General features: G+C 31.8%; 1 protein-coding gene and 2 long non-coding RNA genes across 3 annotated transcripts in view; 1 reads left to right on the plus strand and 2 right to left on the minus strand.

Annotated features, from left to right (window-relative positions):
- The window catches only part of LOC101247552 (uncharacterized), a 34,421-nt gene extending 28,914 nt beyond the window's left edge, over positions 1–5,507 (minus strand). Inside the window, exons 1-6 of the mRNA XM_004228985.5 lie at positions 5,224–5,507; positions 5,030–5,142; positions 2,997–3,093; positions 2,732–2,856; positions 1,667–2,201; positions 1,358–1,543 (exon numbers count right to left, since the gene is read on the minus strand). Of these exons, the coding sequence (XP_004229033.1) occupies positions 1,358–1,543; positions 1,667–2,201; positions 2,732–2,856; positions 2,997–3,093; positions 5,030–5,142; positions 5,224–5,328 (1,161 nt within the window). The 5' untranslated portion in view covers positions 5,329–5,507. The remainder of the gene's footprint in view (positions 1–1,357; positions 1,544–1,666; positions 2,202–2,731; positions 2,857–2,996; positions 3,094–5,029; positions 5,143–5,223) is intronic.
- A 9,768-nt stretch (positions 5,508–15,275) lies between these two features.
- On the minus strand, positions 15,276–16,934 carry LOC104646698 (uncharacterized). The gene is made up of 2 exons (XR_740871.4): positions 16,794–16,934; positions 15,276–15,469 (listed from the first exon to the last, which is right to left on the minus strand). It is a non-coding gene; the product is annotated as an uncharacterized lncRNA (long non-coding RNA).
- Positions 16,935–17,200: 266 nt separating this feature from the next.
- On the plus strand, positions 17,201–18,800 carry LOC104646697 (uncharacterized). Its single transcript, XR_740870.4, has 2 exons — positions 17,201–17,339; positions 17,603–18,800. It is a non-coding gene; the product is annotated as an uncharacterized lncRNA (long non-coding RNA).
- Positions 18,801–21,992: the final 3,192 nt, after the last annotated feature.

Genomic DNA, 21,992 nt, shown 5'->3' on the forward strand with positions numbered 1-21,992 from the left:
AAGATTAATGTGAAGTCCTACCACATTAGACAAACTTTAAAATGACCACATTCACCAAAAGGTGCAACTAGCACAGCACGTGTTGAGGATCAAATGTGTGAAGCTCAGGTGGTTTGAACATGTACTTTGTTGATCTACAGATGCACCGGTCCATAGCTGTGAAACTATGGTAAGGTGAAGGTATTAAAGGGTGACAGATTAGATCTAAAATCACATGGAAGGATATTGTCTCAAAAGACCTACAAATTTTCGTATCAATGCGGACTTAACTAAAGATAGGGCACAACTGAGGAGAAAAGATCCACATAGATGATAGCTACTAGTTGAGATCAAAATTTTAGACTAGTTAGGAAACTTCTAATAGCATTATTTATTTTTTATTTATTTATTTATTTATTTATTATTATTATAATATTACTCCATTCGTCCCATTTTATGTGGCAACATTTGACCGGGCACGGAGTTTAAGAAATAATGAAGACTTTGAAATGTTTACCAGATTGCCCTTCAAAAATAGTCATATTAAAAAGTAGACTCACTTTTCTCTCTCCTCATAAATGTATTAAGTGGGATCAATAAGGGTATAAGAGGAATTGTACCTTTAAATACTTAACATATAAGGAAACGTGACATTCTTTATGGAACTGACCAAAAAGGAATGGTGCCACATAAAATGGGACGGAGGAAGCATTAAATATATACATAAATAATACTCTCAGTTGCAATTTGTTTGTCTTACTTCCCTTTTTATTCCGTTTCAAAAAAAATGTCTCTTTTTCTTTTGGCAACTCTCTAGTTCTAACTTTCCTCACACCACACGTTAATGACCACAAGATTAAAGGGCAGTTTGGTACAGTCCACACATTTTAGTTTGAAACCACAAGATTCAAAAGTCTTCTTCACTTTCTTAAAATCCGTACAAGTCAAAATCTACAAACAAGTTGAAACGGTGGGAGCAATACTAATCATATATTTTACTTTAATTTATCTAGTACAGTAATGATATAAAAATGAGCTTAAATGAAAAAGTGAGGATTTAAGCTGACTAAGGAGTAGTTGTTTTCATTGTTGTTGTCTTCAGAAAGTATTGTCATATCCAACTTAATTCTTCCATTTAAAGTATGTACCACTTAATTATACGTTAAATTGTGACCTGCATGCTTACTCCCGAATCCTTTATTGCCATTGAGACCTCTAGCTCATGAACTTATTCCCGTGATCAACCAGCATTTTCACAAAGGAATTCAAGAAAGCTACTATTGACAGGCTAAAACGCATACTTCCCAGAATATTTGAGGGCAACCAACTGAAATGCTTCATCATGATTATATAATAATATAATAGATGTGACACAGACCTGATCAGTGCGAATCTTATTAAGTCTCTGCATTGCAGTGCTTTCTTTGGACTTTTGCTGTTGTTCAGAACGTTGACTTTCAATCTTACTATAGAACTCATCCAATGCTGCATCAAATGTTTCAAACTTCATAAAATTCCGACACTTAAGCTGATTCAGCAACAACGGGCAGAACTCATCATATATCTGCAGAATAGAAAGTCTCAAATAAATCACCCTTCTAAAACTATATTGGTCCAGAAAAGAAGAACAAATGATCACAGTCTCACAGGGGTTAAAAAATCTCAAAATATAGAATAACTGTGGAACCTTCTCAGAAGATCCACTATCACAAATGGTGGAATCCTTTTTAGACAAAGCCTGTTGCTGCATTAAGATATAGCCTTCTGGAACTTTCTCACCCAGTATAATGTCCTCCAGCCAATCTTCAAACTGCTTAACAGCCTCTGTCAGAGAGAGAAGTGTATTGCCTTCTAATGTAAAATCTGCGTCAATCTTTGTATTTGGAACCAAGCCAGCATCTAGAATAATGTGTTCAGAAAGTGCTGGGCCATAGCCTAGTGCCTCCCCAAGAACCACTTTAAGTGTTGGTGACTTTGCACGATCGTTCCCTTTTTTAGTAGAATTAGTAGCTTTTATGCTTTTTTGGTTAACCTGCTTTTGTTGAGGAACATCAGATCCACCATTCCCCCGTTCATTATCTTCCACATGTTCAATTTTATCAGTCTGGGATGAAGACATCAAAGCTGCGTGCAACTTTTCAGTAGTTGTCCGTTTAAAGACACGGCATGTTTCAACTGGATATCGATGGCGAGACATAATAGCAAGACCTTTATCATCATCCCTGCATAGGTGTGAGTTACATGTAAAAGCAAGTTTTGCAAAATTGATGCCCACAACAATCCTATATGACGTCAAATTGAGTTGCAAAATTATGAGGATACTCAGAGACTGCTAACATCTAGGTTTATGGCTCGACAATCTGTACTAAAAGTTTAAGTTGATGCAGCTCAAAGAAGAACTTAAGAAAAGCCTAGAAGGAAAAAAAATCTAGATACCTGTAGCCCAAAGGGCTAAATATCATCTTTTTACATCCCAGAAGAGGACAACTAAAATGTGTCATTTATGAAACCATGCATAACAGTATCAAACAGTTTTTGCTTGTTAAACAGAATCAAAACTGATTACTGATCAAAATAGTTAACCATCCAATGGGGTTCATCTTCTGGCAGAATTTCATATGGAAAGGGGATTTTGAAAAATAATGACAACAGAAGACATACATTGTCTGCATAGAAGTTTATGATGATCCATTACATAGACATGCTCAGATGAGCGAGACCAAGTCAGCAAAATAAAAAGCAAATCATTTACCTGTGAGACCGTAGGAGAGTCATGACCATGAAGTCAGAATCCGTAAGGAGTATATTTCCTTGGGCATATAGTTCTAATATCACATAATGAGCATTGGAACCTAGTCCAAACTGAAAGAGAATTATCTGAACCCAAAAATAATAAATAAGGGATAAGATTAAAGATCATGAAATTAACCACTAACTGAAAGACAAAGAACAAATGGAAATTCCCAAAAATAAAATAAACCCAATGCACTGAGAGGACAACAGCATATGCAGTATACCCTATCATAACCAAGTTGCCGCACATCCTCAAGCCTTCTCGTCCTTATATGCTTCCTCAATTTAAGTGTAAATCCAGATGGAGTGTTACTTTTGTCCCTAAAAAGAAGGAAATCGGAAAGGAGAACTTCAGAAAATGAAAAAAAAAAAAAAAGCCTCAGCATATAGAATCCAATTGCATATGTCATTGATCAACAAAGAAGTAATGCACTTCCCATAAACAATCAAGTATGGTTGACAGCAGAAAGACAACCATTAAAACATTAGATCTTATGTTTCTAAACTGTTTATATCCTAACTTGGATTTCCTACTTGTATATTAATAACAACTACACCTCAACCCCAACTAGTCGGATCTACAAATCCTCTATATTACTTCTGCGTATGTAACTTGACTTGGCAAATTAAAAGGTTCTCTAAAACTATAAGCCCTCTAAGTCTCACAAATATCCCTCGATCTAGACCTAATATAAATCTAACTCTACTTTGTATGTTTCAGTATATTTAGTATTTCACTTATAAAAAAGATATACTAAATGCTTTGAAATAATCCAAATCATATTTCACATTTGTACTTGAGTTTCTTTTCAGTGCATTTAGTATTTTCTAAAGAACAACACAAATAAACTAAAAAATATCAACAAATTCTTGATTGAGACATAGTTGATTTATTCATTGACTTATATCCTGACTTGGACTTTTTGTTATTATTCTAAATGCAGAAAATTGAGGGATATATATTATGGGCTTTAAAGGAATGTGTTCTTGAAATAATGAATGCAAAGATATCGCAACTAGAAGCAGTCGGTTCTTTGAATCTCAACTCTCAACATTGAGAGGTTGGATAAATATGATATTGTTGTATATTGGATACTGAAAATAGTTATTTTCATTGCAATTTCATATCATTTGGTGTTTTTTAGTGTGTGCTTCAAATGTGCACTTCACTTCTTCCTTTTTGCTTCAAACCCCTTGGACCTTGTCGCTTTTTGGGTCTTTTTGCTTTTGAAAATCAATGAGTTAATTTGTCTCTAGTGCTTAGTTCAAGTAGAAAAGTTGGAGATACATGTGAATTGGGATTCCCGGAGCTTCAAAAGATACAGTTGGTCATAGGGCCTTAAACTGATTTCTAGGATACAATGCTACTACAATATGCAAGGATCCATCTGGAATATGTCAAAAAGGTCATCAAAGCTCAAGGATACTTGGAAGAGGTGAAAATTACTGTACAACATATACAAACAGAAAAGCAGTGGTCCATCGGGAAACTATATTCTCTATTTAGAGGTGATTTCCCAGAGGTTGCCCGTAGGAAGCAAGCGTGCAATAGTCAAGGAGCTCTTAAATAGTTATTTACATTGAATATTGCAGCCACACAGAAGTCCTAAATACCAGAAAAAGACTAGCATCTTGGGGTCTAAACTCTAGCGTCAGAAGTAGCATGGCCTTCTTTGCACAAGAATGAAGGAATCCATAATCATATTTTATTTGAATGTGATTCATCATTTGCAGTATGGAGGAAGCGATTACAAAGGCAAGAGTATAATAGATCAGCCCTAAGCTGACAGCCTTAACTTGGAATGGAAACAAGAATACAAAAGCTCAAGGAAAGCACCAGATGAAGTATACAGCGCCACTCTTGAAGTAAGCGTGTACCTCATATGGAAGGAAAGAACCAGAAGGAGATCAATCCATAAATTATTGTAAGACAAGTAATACAGGAAGTGGTGTATAGATGTTCCAAGAAGACTCTTATCCCTAGATTTAATGTATAGGATGAAGAGGAAGGATATTGTAGAGAAGCAAACTACTTGGTACAAGACCAAGGCAGTTTAGTCGAGATTTTGGCCCTTACTTGTAAACATCTTTCCTTGGGAATTAAATTTCCATTTACCAAAAGAAATCAAAAGAAAAATCAATAAAATCAAATTTCATAGTTTTTCTATTTTTTATCCTGAAGTAGATATAATAAAAATGTTCATAAATGCACTGAAAATCACGATTTCCATATTAAAGGAGAAAAATGTATAGGTACCGAAGATAATCAGTGGTATGCAAGCGGACGCCACTTTCCATGAGCAACAAAACCTTCTCACTCTCCCCTGATTCACTAATTCCACTACTGTTCATGAGCTTAAACACATAGGTCTGCAATACCAACACAAACAAGAAACATTAACCAAAGCAATGGCGGTCGGTTTACATAGAAATGAGAAAGAAAGAGCGAACCTTTGGGGAAAGATCATAAACGTTGGAACAGCGCATCCCGATTAAGCGACGCAAGCATTTGACCTCTGCGGCAACATCGGCCGTGTTCATACGCACCTTCACCATTTCGATTACAGGACGACTTGACTCTTCGTGGCTTCCAACTGTAGACACAAAAATGAATCTCTTTAGGGATTTTGATTTCTTCGACTTGGAGCTAACTCATAATACCATTGAATTTAGAAAGAACATCCATATATAGGTTTAAGAAAATTAAGGGAAAGGCGTCAAACAAGTCTTTTTTTTTTTTTTGGTGACGGATTGATGTCACTTAAATACTTTTTTTAATGTAATTAAGTAAATATGGAATTAAATTAATATTTTTAAAATTTTTTAATCTCTAATAAAATACAAAAAATCACACTTTTATGATTCAAATCAAATCATTTAAAAAGAAAAAAAATTCATCTTCGCTCCTCTTTTTTCTCTCTTCTTTCTTCCTCCCTTGGGAGATTGTTCTTCTTCTTCCTTAGAAATTCGGAAATTCGTTGTTACTCTTTCTTTCCATTCGTTACTCTTTCTCTTCAGTCCCCCATTACTCTCTCATCTTTCTGAACTGTAATCGTGTTCGACAAGAAATGGGTAAGTTATTTATTTGAAATATTTTACAATTTTTGAAGTTTTTTTCTTGGATTAATGAACAATAAAAGGTTCTGTAGATGTAAAAATTGAATAATCGACTTAATGATGTGTATTATTTATTATTTTTAAAAAAACAGTCAACTCAAAAAATTCTTATTTTGAAGAAATGTATTATGTATTGTTATCATTTAGTGAAAAGTCGTTTTTTGTTGCTGGTGTTCTTTTTGTGGTCATTTTGTTGATATGATTTTAGAAATATAATGTTGTTCAGGCATCCAAAATATATTTCATTTGTTGAAATATTTAGCCTATGTTGTAACATTTTAGAGATATGTTGGTGCATATTCAAATAGTTATTATATGTTGTAACATCTCACTTTATGTAAACAAAATGGTCATCTGTTGCCACATAAAATTCAAATGTTGCAATAATCTGTACATTTGTGTAAACATATGATTCATCTGTTGCTACATAAGATCTATGAGTTGCGACAAAAATTTTATGTGCTGCAACAGCAGGTACTTATGTGTCAACATAATGTTAATTTATGGCAACAAAATATCCATCTGTCGCAACATACTGCTATTATTATTTTATAATAAATTGTAAAATCTCAATATTTTTTTTATTTACCTTGTATATGAAATGATACAAGAAGTTTCATCCATGACAATAACTCAGTCTACATGTACCCCAACAGAAAGTATATATGTGGCAACATATTCACAGAAAGAAGATATGTGGCAATATATGTCACGGAAAGAAAGATATGTGGCAACATATGTCACATAAAAAAAATATGTTACAACATATGTCACTGAAAGAAGATATGTGGCAACATATGTCACAAAAAGAAGATATGTGGCAACATATGTTACAGAAAGAAGATATGTGACAACATATGTCACAGAAAAAAGATATGTGGCAACATATGTCATAGAAAAAAGATATGTGGCAACATATGTCACCGAAAGGAGATAGTGTCAACATTTTATTGTTATCAATGTGGTGTCTGTGACAACATATATAACATTTGTTGTAAAAAATTATAAAATTATCTGCATTTACCCCAACAGAAAGGATATATGTGGCAACAGATGTCACACTATGAATTATCAAAAAGAATTTTTAAAAAAAACTAAAAAGGTATAAAAAGATGGTTTTGTTTCATATTTCAAATTAAATTTATTTTTACTAATTTTCGTTTTCTTTTCTCTCTTTCCTTTCTTTTGTTCCATTATTTCTTTATAATTCAAATTGTTGTTATGTTTCCACAACATCAGTGATAATATATTTCGATTTTCTTCTACAACAAAGCGTTGTTGCCCTTATCATTTCTAGTTTATCGTTGATATCTTCTAATATAAAATATAATAGTTATTGGTATTAAATCAAGACTTTTTAGTGGTTTTTATCACTTATTTGTTTGTAGGATGGTTAGGTTGTTATTCCTTTTGAAATATTATCTCGAAAAAAATACATTTTAAGATTTACATGTTGCCACATATGACATATTTGTTGCAATTTTTCCAACAAAACGTGCATATGTTGTCACATGTGTCACTTCAAGATTGACTTAATTGATAATTGAGCAATTTAGGAATGAAAAAATGTCAAATTCAATCAAATTTTAGTACTTTGGACCATAATTAAGCAATAAAAATATGCTATAAGACTTGGAACAAGGAATTATAACGATGTTATATAACTATCATATGAAGTTACTTGATCATTTTATGATGAATTAGTGATATGATAACCTTTAAAATAATTCATAAAATTGAGAAAGGTTGTTATATTATACTATAATTTTGTACTTAAACATGTTGTAGGACTACATATTAGTGTTACATGTTGAATTAGGTGACAATTTAACTGACTTAACCCAAAAGATCATTTTATGATATACATATGTTGCCACATATGACATTTATGTTGCAATTTTCCCAACAGAACGTGCATATGTTTCCACATATGCCACTTCAAGGATGACCTAATCGATAAATTGAGCGATTTAGGAATGAAAAAATGTCAACTTGGACAAATACTTTAAACCATAATTAAGCAATAAAAATATGATATAACACTTGAAACAATGATTTGCAAGGGTATTATATAACTATCATATGTAGTTACTTGGTCATTGTATGATGAACTAGTAGTAAATGATAGTCTTTGTAAAATTAATTGATAGAACTGATGAAGGTTGTTGTATTAGACCATAATTTTGTACTTAGGCATGTTATAGGACTATATATTAGTGTTACATGTTGAATTAGGTGACAATTTAATGAAATTAACCCCCAAAAGATCATTTTATGATATACATATGTTGTCACATATGACATTTTTGTTGCAATTTTTCCAACAGAACGTGCATATGTTGCCACATATGTTACTTCAAGGATGACTTAACGATAAATTGAGCAATTTAGGGATAAAAAATGTCAAATTAGATAAAAATTTTAGTACTTTAAATCACAATTAAGCAATAAAAATATGATATAACACTTAAAACAATGATTTACAATGGTATTATATAATTACCATGTCGATTGAGACATGCTAGTCATATGTTGTACATGTCTAGCTTACATGTTGCAGCTTGTGTAAGTTATATGTTGCAACATCTGTCAATTCTGTTGCTATTGAAATAACCTTTCTGTTGCTACATATGGCTATAATTTGTTTCAATAGTCAATTGTTACAACATATAACAATCCGTTGGAAACGCCAACGCAAATTATTGAAAAAATTTCAGGTACCCAAATGACGATGAATGATTTCAAAGAGCTATTAATTTTACATATCAAAACAATAGTGTGTGACCCTAATCATTTATGAAGTAATTTCAATTGAGAGCAACCAAAATCTAATCCATTGATTAAATTAGTTAAATCTGATTCAAGAAGAAGAAAAGAAGAAAGCTCAAGGACTAGCAACCAAGACCAATAATGTACGAAAAGAAGAAGAAAAAAATAAAGAAAACGAGAAGAAAGATAAGCAAGCAAGCAAGAACGACGAAGAAGAAGAAGAGGAGGAAAAAGAATATGACGAGAGGTGGGGGAAATATTTTATTTCCCCTTTTGATACAGCTTGCTGGTGGCCTCCCTTAATTTTAATTCCCACCAAAATTGGTTAAATTAGGTTTAAGTCAATTTACCCTTTTACCCTTCATTTAATTCAATGGACCAAACTGTCAACTTATAAACTTGAGGGGAACTCCACGATCCTTAATTATTAACTAGATAATTGTCACCTACACCCAATACTTAAGACTTATGTCACCACCCATTTATTTTGAAACCTTATTGTCACTTTTTTTAAAGTCCCAGGTTTCCTATTGAAACCAGAGTCTACAAGGAAAAAGAAAGCGTGGAGCTCAAGATTTGGGTTGGGTCAGGCCACTTCCTAACACTTTTTCCTTTGGAAAACTTACATAAATATACTATAATAAAAAAAATATTACCATTTATAGTAATAACATTTTTTTTTCACTTGACCACTTTTAATTCATTTATAATACAAGTTTAATAAATATTACAAAAATAAATTTATTATTCAAATATAATACAAGTTTTAATGATGAATAATACATTTTAATACACTTATAATTCAATGTGATAATTTTTTATCAAACAAACATAATATATTTCAAAAAACAATTATAATTCAAATATATTGCATACATAATTCACTTTTAATACATATTACAGATTTATCACAATATTGCTATAAATGGTAATAAACAAAAAGTATCACTAAAATCAGTAATTATTTTTAAAAATGCATTAATTCATGTAATTTTTCCTATTCCTTTTTCTCTTTGCGCCTTTTTTTGGTGACAAATTATTTTGTATAACTTACATAAATCTCATAGTGCAAGACCTAAATTACATTCTATCCCTACTCTTTTCTATTTCACAAAAATCCCATAAAATATCAATCATCTCAATACATAACTTTCATCGGGATATATCAATTGTGATGCATTATAAAACTTGTTTGTTGCACTTAATAAGGATATTAACATAAAATTAATTTTATTTCCCATAAATCACGCAGATCTAATTAATATCAATCCATTTAGATCTGTAATAGCTTCACAAAATTTAAAATTTAGATTTTCATCTTCTCTATCAATTCGAAAATCAAAAAAGTTCCACAAGAGAAATTTCGAAAGAGACGATGACTACTGAATTTGGTACTTTTCAAATCTACTAGCAATGATTTGATCCTTGATAGAGTACCTTATATAAATCTATTTCTTTCTCGAATTAAAGGAATATTGGTGGAGAACTAATTTGGGTCTAGCAGTGAATGTTCTTGGAGAAATCATTAGATTGTTGACAATTGTGACAGCAGGTCAAGCCTTTACCCATCTAATATAGGTTTATCATGACGAGGATCATCAGTTGGTTATGAGTCGAATCTATAGATTTGTGCAGCATCTCGATTATTATGATTTCTTCATATGGTCTATTAGTATACAAATAATGCTCTATAGTTCAATATTAATTTGCATTTACAGTTGTTGTGTGAAAATTATTCTCGGAAAGGATACCTTACGATCAAGAACTCATAGGTATATCATGGGGAGTGAATTCTATGTATATAAGAAGAAAGAGTGGTTTGCCATACGGTGTTTGTGTCATTAATTCATTGTCTTCTTATCCAACGAAAGAATTATCTTTTTTATTATCTTCTTATCCATCACCGACCGTCAACCACTTCCTCCAGCATTCCATCTGTCTCTCCGTCATTGGTATATAGTATCTTTTCAATTTATCATTGCTATAATTTTATTTTGTCGTTTTGATATGAATATGTAAGTCATGAGTCATTGTTTTTTATTTGAATGTGATTTTTATAGAAATGTAGCATCATAAGTATATGATTCATGAAATAAATTTATTAACAGTTGAGATGGATCAGATTCATTTTGAATATCGAGTGTGTATACAAATTTTATAATGTGTCATGTTATTATTGTATATATTGTATATATAAGTAGTGCAACAATTAAGATATTTAAATTTACTACTTTTGATTAAGACAAATGTGGATGATACGTTAATGTATATCAATTTTGAATATTTGTGAGTGATTGTATCATTGATAATTTTAATGTACATAGTATATGTTATAAGCTGGTTATAAAATTTTGTCAATATGTGTGTTTTTTGTTAGATAGGTGTTGCTTTGAAAATTGAAAAAAAATGTATTTCATATAATGTATTACTGAATTTTTTAATGTTTGCAAATTGTACAATGTCGTATAAGTTTTTATGTATCAAGATTATTATGGGTAATACGCACAAATACATCACATTCTAAGTTGAATAACACTGAACAAATATTAAAGAGTATAGATACATAACACACAATCGATTTGTCATTGTGTATATAGTCTTTCAAATTTGAATAAGATTTTGATGATACATTGAAAAACTTGATATGTGCAAACTATACATTGGGAAGTGTTTATGTATCAAGAACATTTATATCGAACATAATAAAACTAATATATTAGTTCAACAACATTAGAGTTATGCATCAACATCTTAGCTATGAATACGATACATTGTATAAAACAAGGATTAATGGAGAATCAGATACAATGGAGAATCATATGTATCTGGAAAAAAAGATAAAAACAAAAAAAATTGAAAAAGACCCCGGCAATCGAGTATATGAAAAGCACCTAATTCAGTGGTTTAAATTTGATTGACTAAAGAAAAAATTCTTTTAAAATTCAAATTGAGATGAAAATTGTAAGTGAAGTAAGGAGAGATTAAAGGAGTGAAAAATGATGGAAATTGGACTCTTTTTAAAATGGATCAATTAAGAGAGAGAAATTTTGAAAATAAAATTGAGATAATGATTTGTAACAAAAAGGTAATGGTGTGAAATTAGGGAGGAAAAAAAGGAATGGAATGGGAAGTGGTGAAACGAGTGAGGTGAAAGATTATTATGTATATGACAGATTTGATATTTAAGTGAAATAAGGGATTTAAGTAATTTATTAAAAAAGTACGGAAAAATAGACGATAAAGAAATTAAAATTGTGCATTTAAGTTATTTTTCCAAATTTATGATTCTTTCACATGAAAATTTGTGTCCTACGTAGTGTCCTATGTATATTGTAACACATAGGATTAATGTGTCTACTTGCTCAATTTTATTTGAGTTTAAGGTTGTGTAATTTTCTCATGTTTGGTTGAGTCAAATGTATTAAAAATGTTTTCCAAATTAACTCATTTTCCTCAAATTTAAGAAAAATAACTTCCCTTTAAAACTTAACGCAAACATTTCCTCCCCCATACCCCCCTACCCCCCCCCCCCACCAGCCCCAAAACCACCCCTTACCCCTAAAAATAATTAAGTTTATTTTTTAAAAGACATAATACCTAAATACGACCTTAACTTGACGTTAGTTGACAACTACGATCAGTAACTTTAGATATGCACAAGTAGAAACTTAAACTTGTATAAAATTGAACAAATTGACACATTTGTTCTACATGATACCCTACATGAAAAATATGTGCCTTACGTGTATCATGTCATGTAGGACATGTGTGTCGACTTGTTCAATTATATACAAGTTTAAGTGTTTACTTGTGCACATCCAAAGTTAAGGGTCATAGTTGTCAACAGAAGTCAAGTTGAAGGTCATATTTATGTATTATGCCTTTTGAAAAATATTATCAACTTCAAAATTTCATTTTTTCACCCCTATCCTACCCCAGACCCCCCACCCCCCTACCGCACTCCATCCCAAAAAAAAAAATTAAGTTTGTTTTTTAAAAATATTTCCAACTTCAAAAATTCATTTTTTCACCCCTACCCTCAACATCCTATCCACCCACCCCCCTATCAGTCCTTGCTCCCTTAGCCCCCACCCCCACCCCATCCCAAAAAAAAAAAGTTTGTTTTTAAAAAATATTTTAAAATTCAAAATTTTATTTTTTCACCCCTATTCTCGACCCCCCACTGCTACCCACTACCAACAACCCACCCCAAAAAAGGCATAATACATGAATGTGCCCTTTAACTTGGCTTCAAATCACATTTATATCATTCAACTTTGGATATGCACAAATAGACACATAAACTTGTATAAGGTTGAGAAATAGATACACATGTCCTACATGTCATTCAACATGTCATTTTTTTGTCCTACGTGGTGTCCTACGTGAATTGGCATGTAGGATCCCTGTGTTTATTTATTAAAAGTTGAATAGTTAATGTGCCTATTTGTAGATTATGGAAGTTGAAGGTCAAAGATAAAATTTGAAGACAAGTTTAGGGTCCAATATATGTATTATGCCCAAAAATATTTTGATTTTTTTTTAAAAAATTCAACTTCAAATTTTAATTGTTTTCACCACTACCGTTGAACCCCCCACCCCACCACCACCCCAAAAAATTTAAGTTTGTTTTTTTAAAAAAATAAAATAAATAAACTTCAAAAATTATTTTCTACTCTAATAATAAATAAAAGATTCAAAAATCAAACACTAAAATATTTTCTACTCACCAACCAAACATGAAAAAACAAGTCAAATATCTACTTCTATATTTATTTTGATAAATATAATGTTTTCCATTGAAAACATTTTCTTTCATACCAAACATACCACAAGTGTGTACTTGTGCACAACCCAAAGTTTGAGGATATAAATGTGAAATGAGGTCAAGTAAAAGGCATATATATGTATTATGCATTTTTCCAATAAGACAACAACATCGCAATGATTAAAAAAATAATCAATTAATTAAATTAATTTTTTAAAAAGAAAAAATTTTAAGGATTCCAATCTTAAGAGACTTGTCACCTAATCATATATTTATATATTTATATAAAAGAGAACTCTAGGCCCACCTATGTGGTGCCACCACAAGTAAAAAATTCCTTTTAAATTTATTTATTTTCAAAACTAGTCTTCTTCTTTCATGAAAAGATGTGACTTTTATGAAAAGTTGCGACTTTAAGTTGCGATCTTAATTAAAAGTTGTGACTTTAATGAAGAATTGCAACTTTTATTAAAAGTTGTGACTTTTACAAAAAGTTGCAACTTTAGTGAAGATTTGCGACTTTATGAAAAATTGTGACTTTTATGAAAGGTTGTGAACTTTTCGAAAGATTGTAACTTTTCTAAATAGTTGTATTTCTGATAAGACACAGTAAAGATTTGTTCACACTAACCTTTGTTGTTTATAAATTGGGGGATTTCCTTTCATTTTAAAACAACAAAAGTTCTGATCTTCTTCTTCTTCTACTTTCGCAAAATTAAATATTCTTGTATTTTGCTTTTGTTGAGTGACTTACTAACACCACTGTTTTTATATCAATAAATTAGTGAATAAAATTATTTCATCCTCAGAGGATGTAAATCTTTAAACCTCTGGTATTTGAGAGGAATAACTTTCTTAAGGTGACATTGTGCATTAGGTGGACTCGATTTTTTCCCTTCTATTTCATTCTATTTTTACATATCCTATTATTTTTTTTACGTTCATTAATTTATACTTATGATATTAATAGTTGTTTTTGAGTACATGTTTTATACTATGTTGTTTATGTTTCTGCAAAGTTATTGTATCCGGTTATATTGAACATATACACATATAATACGCATATTGATTTGCAGAAAATAATTATTGTACTCAGTTCCAAGAATTCATGTTTTGATATCCTATATTAAATTCTATAACTTAAAAGTACTATATATAAGCTTACATATTATCTATTTCTATATAGATATGAAATTTCTCACTTATCAATTCAAGAAAATCATTATGCAAGTTAAAAGTTATAATTGCTTTGTTTTCAAGTGTAATTTTTTTTTTGAATATATTAACAATTTTTTTTAGTTTAATCCTAAGACATATATCACAATTGTATAATCTATACAACTTAAATGTTTCTTTTTATTACGAAATGTCTTTGTACCTATAGTCTCATTTTCTCCTTTATTTTCATTTTAATGCTGATTAAAGAATCAATGATTTATTATTTCGTGTGTAATTCATTCATCATAGGTTCTTGAGTTATGTGATAATGACAAATAATCAAATTCATGTTGGAGTATTGCTAATATCTTTTTAAGAACCTATTTTCGCATTATTTTTAATGTATGGATATTGGAAAAAAATTATTTGCAAGTCTAATGCAATTATTATTTATGACCGCACAAAGCAGGGGCAAATTACCTTGTTTTAGGATAATTAGAAAATCTCTTGATAAAAATGTCTAAGAAATCAATAGATTCTAGGTAAGGATTCAAGTGATCTCGAAGAGAAGGTATTAGCACCTCTTAAAATCCCTAACTATAAATCCCGACTAAATTCATTTATTCAAATTAGGAAGGAGATAAAAATAATCTACAAATATTATAAACATGAAATACAAATAAATCATAAATTAAAACAATAATATGAGTAAGACCTCATTTGTTTCTATTAATATTAAGAGGTCTGAATCTGAATACACATTTGAATATTAAAATTTGCATTAAGATCTAGGTGTTTTGATATGAATACACATCTGAATATTAAAATGTGGTCTCTAAATTTGAACAGTACATAATTAAAATTGTTTATTTTCAATATCTGAATCTGCAAATGAAATTAAACGTTATATTAATAAAATATTATAAAAAATTCATTTCAACAAAATATATTACTTTTGATAAAAATAAAGTTTTAAAGTTTTAGAGTACTATTTTTTCATTCAAAAACCTTGATAAACAACAATGCACCAAAAATATTATTGCAACCAGTGTTCTTGACACGTCAATACAAAAAATTTATTAATATAAAAAATACCGGAAAGGATTTATCAAAACTTACCAGTTCAAGAAGGAAAATGATGTTTGATTAAGAAATAAGAGAAATAAACTTTTCATTTATGAGGTAAAAAGGCACGCCCAAAGCAGAGAAACAATGATTTATTATTTGATAACTTATTAAACGAGTCTAAATGTTGTTAAGAGTCTCATACATATCTGATTCGTTCAGACCTCTTCAGACCCATAAGAGACTTTTTAAAAAATAAAACAAATGAACTTAATGGGTTGAATCTGAATGGTTTAGATTCAAACTTAAAAATCAAACATACTTAATATGCTGAATCTAAATGATTAAGATTCATACCTCCATTTAGTGCAAACAAATGAGACCTAAGAGTCTAATGTTTATCTAATGACAATAATATATACACTAATAAATTAAAAAAATAATATTCAAACTACATTCAAATAACTTCCTCAAGAAGCAACTCTGGGCATTGTTAGTGATATCTCTTGATTTATATTAGGATATAACTTAATTGATCTTTCATATCTTAGTATCTCATTAGTGATTTAGTTACTATTATGATTAGGAGAAGATCACAATTCTTTATTAGTTAATTCTTTTTTTATATGTTGTTTACTCTCTTGTATCAATGCTCATACATATTAAATAAAATACACATTTCTCTCAAGCATTAAAATTCATAGGCACCTGTAAACTAAAAGTGTTAGTAGTGGATAAATATAAACCAAAATAAACGAAGGAAATAATAGCTCAAAAATAGAATATTTCTTATTAACATGAGAGACCTTGAAAATCGATCGTAATTTTTTTTATTTGTCAATTTAAGTTATAATTAATGTATATGAAATTAGACTAAAATATTCATTTTTTAAAATATTATAAAAACTATCAATTATAGATAAGACCAAAGCAATAATCAAAACACTATCCAGTTATAAGTCTTCTTTCATGACATAAATATATCCAAACAAATCAACAAAGTGTGAAACTCAACATAACTTGTTAAAGAAAATAAACATTACCAAAGAAAAATGAAAATGAAAATAACATTGGCTGAAGTTTGAATCCCTACGGCCAGATCTGAAAAAAAAATAATGAAGTAAAAAAGGGATTGTTTGTATACCGAAGCTAGAGAGAGATCGATGTTTTGGAGCTTTGGCTCACTGGTGATGATCTGATTCGGGATGCTCGACGTTCTGATTTTAAAGGAATTAGAGTTGGGGTTTGATTTGACTTGCGAGCTCGCCGAGATCTGAAACTTGGTGAAGCTGTTCGGACTCTCTAGTTGTAATAATTGAGTTGCCGACTTCTAACTCGTCAGGTTCATCCCCATTTTGGAGTTGATGGTGTTACTCACGACTAGAGCTTTTGTGGGGGTTCTTTGGCTATTGTTGTTGGTTGATTTAAGTTGGATTTTGGGTCTGGTCGGAGATGACCAATAGAAGAGGGAACAATAATAGTCGGCTTCTGAGTTCTGATCTCAATCATAAAGTGTTGTTGTCAAGATTCGAACTACGGATAGAGTATAAGCAATTGACACTAAAATAAAAAAATTGAAGGGCCGAGATCCAATTCATTCAAATCAAGCTGAAGGGACGAGATCGTGCCACATGGACAGATGATTATATATACACATCACACAGGACAGAGAGGGCTAACAAAAATTCTGGTAATTTTCAATTCTCTTTGTCTTCTCTTCTTTCTACCAAGTTCTTTTCTCTTCTTATCTAAATCTGATCTTTTTCTCTCTTCTTCCTTTTCTGCAAATTACGTTTTGAAATGGAGCTCACTATAGATAGTTTCTTTTTCTAGCTAGAATATCCTTGTTCAATTGAGTATCGTTTCTCTAATTTTGATAAATCACAGAAAATTCATAAAAAAGGTGTTGAGTTGATTGTTAACTTTTGCATTTGAATTTTGATCTTGATTCAGGGAACAAAAGGTAATCTTCTCTATTCAGTAGAAGGATTTAACCAAGCTATTGGGACTTGATTATGAGGTTCAATATAAGAGAGGTGCTGAAAATAGAATTATTGACGCCTTGCTGGGAAATAAAAAGGGTTAGACTCCTTAGATGATCATGCTATTGGGAATTTAATGGCTATAAGAAGTAGCACTCCAACTTGGGTATGAGAGATTATTGGGCGCTATGCAGAGGATGCTTATGTCCGAGACATTCTTACACTACTTGTCGTAGATTCTCATGGACCCAATTTATCGCACTACTCATCTGGTATACTAAGAAAAGATTCTTATGGACCCAATTTATCGCACTACTCATCTGGTATACTAAGAAACAAGGGCAAGGTATATGTAGGATCTCATGAAACTCTCAAACAATAACTCATTTCTTCTTACCGCGACACTCCCCTTGGTGGTCATTCTGGTCAGTTAGAGACATCAAAAAGGTTGTCGCAATTTTTCTATTGACCAAAGATGAAGCTTATGGTTAATGATTATGTGCCCAGATGTGATTTATGCCATAGGAATAAAGACGATAATTATGTAGTTTATCCGGAATTTTTGCAACTCTTACCTGTTCCTAATCAAGCATGGTACCAATATCAACACGGACTTTGTAGAAGGTCTTCCCAAGTATAAATCTAAAGATGTCATATTAGTGGTGGTTGATAAATTTACTATGTACGCCACTTCATAACTCTATCGCACCCTCATACTGCCGCCGCTATTGCTTCCATCTTTTGGAAGAAGATACATAGCCTACATGGCACTCCGAAGTCTATTGTGACTGATAGAGACAAGGTGCATCTCAACAACTTTTGGCGAGCTTTATTTAGCTTATTGGGCACACAAATCAATTATAACTCTGCCTATCACTCTCAAAGTGATGGCCAAACAAAAAGGGTTAATTGGTGCTTGGAAAAATACTTAAGATGCATGGTGGCAAGTAAGCCTAATCAGTGGAAACTAGGGCTGGGCATAAACACCTAAAAACTGAAATATCAAACTGAATTAAATTATTTTGATATTTTAATTCTGTATTCGGTATACGTTTTTATATTTTTTGGTATTTTTATTCGATGCCCGATATGTAATTTTTATTTTATTCGATATTTCAATTTACTGAAATATATTATATATAATACTCCCTCAGTCCCATTTTATGTGACACCATTTCCTTTTTAGTTAGTTCCAAGAAGAATGTCGCATCTCTTTATATGGTACGTTAAATTTACAATTTCTCTTTACCCTTGTTAGTCCCACTTAATCTTAAAGATTATACTTCAATACATTTATGAGGAGAGAGAAAAGTGAGTTTACTTTGAAGGGCAATTTGGTAGACATTTCAAAGTCTTCATTATTTCTTAAACTCCGTGTTCGGTCAAATATTGTCAAATTAAATGGGACGGAAAAAGTATATATTACTACTATATTAATTATTAATATTGAATAATAAAAATTATAATTTAAAATAATAAGCAAAAGTAGATCAAATCAAAAGTTAGTCTTTTCAAACTTTGGTTATTTTTCCTTTTTCCACTTAACACATTTCAGACTTAAGACCATTATTCCCAAAGGCCAAAAGTGTCACGACCCAAATCCGGGCCGCGACTGGCACCCACACTTACCCTCCTATGTGAGCGAACCAACCAATCTAAACCTTAACATTTCAAGGTAATATCAACATAAAGTAATGCGGAAGACTTAAACTCATTAATAAAATCAATAACTATTATTATTCCCAAAATCTGGAAGTCATCATCACAAGAACATCTACTTTAAACTACTAATTCTAAGAGTTTCTAAGAAGCTAAAAATACATAAGAAGCTAGTCCATGCCGGAAGTTCAAGGCATCAAGACATGAAGGAGAAGATCCAGTCCAAGCTAGAAGCGTTAGCTCACCCTGAAGATCCGGTGTGACGAAGACTGGCTTGAGTTACTGTTGAGTTGAAGACGATGGCACGTTTGCTGCACTCCACAAATAAACAAGAAGAAAACATAAAAGTAGGGGTCAGTACAAAACACGGGTACTGAGTAGATATCATCGGCCAACTCAAAATAAGGAACATTATATATCAAATATTATCGTAAATCAACTATAAAATTCAACATGTAGCAACAACAAGTACTATAATCATCAATAAGTACCATCAAGTTCATCCATGAGGGCTCAAGCCTCAACACCATACTCATTTGGGAATTAAGTTTATTAAGTTGAGTATATTATCATCTTTCAAGATTCATTATCTTTCTTCCTCTTGTGTCGGTACGTGACACTCCGATCCCCTACTGCTATGTGTCGGAACGTGACACTCTGATCCCCTAATTCTACGTGTCGGTTCGTGACACCCGATCCCCTATATGTGTCGGTACGTGACACTCCGATCCCCTATATGTGTCGGTACGTGACACTCCGATCCCCTATATGTGTCGGTACGTGACACTCCGATCCCCTAATTCTACGTGTCGGAACGTGACACTCCGATCCACTAATACTATGTGTCGGAACGTGACACTCCGATCCACTAATACTATGTGTCGGAACGTGACACTCCGATCCACTAATACTATGTGTCGGAACGTGACACTCCGATCCACTAATATCATTCTGTAAATCATCAAGCCTTCTCTATACCAAGGCATCATCAATCCCATTACTTTAATTCATCAAGCCTTCTTCTATACCAAGGCATCATCATTAATAATGTATATTAAAGTTTCTTTTCAAGATTTGGGATTCAATATTTTCATCATGCTTATCTTATCACAATCACATAATCATATTCATGCAAACATACCATTAAGCATATAGTAGGGTTTACAATACTACCAATACATATCATTCACTATTAAGAGTTTACTTATGAAGCATGAAACCATAACCTACCTCCACCGAAGAATTGAAATCAAGCAAGTTAATCCTCAAAGCTTGGTGTTTTCCTCTTCTTCTCGATCGTTTCTCTCTCTCCCTTCTTGTTCTTTCTATTTTCTTATTCAAACCCTCTTTCTTTTACCCTAATTAGTATATAATTAAGAATAAAAGATGGCAATAATACCCCACTAATTAACTTAGGGTTACCTCTTTTAACCCCCAAGAATTTGAGTTATTAATATAAACCCACGAACTTTATACTTAAGGCAAGAATAGTCAAAAACGTCCCTTAAAACTTAACCAGAAATCTGACTCCAACTGGGATTACGCAAGCTGTGACGGGCCGTCGCGCCTGCGACGGTCCGTCCTGCTGTCCGTCGCATAGTTCAGAAACTGGATTTTGGGTGAATGGCCTGTGACGGTCCGTCACACCTGTGACGGTCCGTCCTGCCACTCCGTTACGAAGTTCAGAGAGTCGATTTTCAGTACCCAATTTCAGATTTTCTAAGTGTTTTGAAACGAGACCCTGCGACGGTCCGTCGTGCCCATGACGGTCCGTCGTGGGGTCCGTCGCTTCTGCCAGTTTTTCCAGAATTGGAGTCTGTTGCTCCAAATGACTAAACAGGTCGTTACAAAAAGTGACCATTCTTCTTCCCACATTCTCATGTCTATAGACTAAAGCAACAACGACCGTTCCCACTTTTGAGTCCCGATGACCAATAGTAGCATGCATTAGCCGCCAGTCAACCAGTAGGCAGTCGCAGTACATCAGTCGACATTTTCACTTCCGGACACCACCATCAGGTATTATATTTCTTCTTCTATTTTAAGTTAACAAGTTTCAAAATGAATATTTCTTCTTTTATATATTTTTCTTTCTAATTTTTCTTTTGTTACTAGTTAGTGTGCAAATTTATTGTGAAATATTCTTTTATATAAATCGATGGCTGCACAAAATCAATTAAATAAGGGTATGACTAATTAAAGTCGAATAAGTATGGTTGATCTACAGATAATACACCTACTAATATCAATAATGCATCAATTGGCACAGAGAAAACAAAAAAATGTAAAAAAATTGGTCCTAGATCTACTGTTTAGTTAAAGCAAAGCGTTTACATTGTAAACAAAATTATGTTGCTAATCAACTAAAAATGGAACAAGTGGACTAAGAGAATATTTGACTAACCGATGTAAGGTGCATAAGCCCCGGCATGTAGCACCTGGTATTCATAAATTGTTAAATATTCAAAGCAATAGTTCTTCGATAGAGACTTGGAAATTTGATCAAAAGCTACGAGAGCTTTAGTTGGGATGATGATTTTGGATGAATTACCTTTTAGTTTTTTTTTTTTGAAAAAAAAGTCTTTAAGAAGTTTATGAGTAAAGTCCAACCTTTGTTTCATATTCCTTCTCGTAGAACCATAACAAGAAATTCTTATGAAGATTATGCTGAATTGAGGATGAATTTGAAAAAAGTCTTTAAG

The sequence above is a fragment of the Solanum lycopersicum genome, chromosome 1 (genome assembly GCF_036512215.1).
Source record: "Solanum lycopersicum chromosome 1, SLM_r2.1".
Taxonomy (NCBI): Eukaryota; Viridiplantae; Streptophyta; class Magnoliopsida; order Solanales; family Solanaceae; genus Solanum; species Solanum lycopersicum.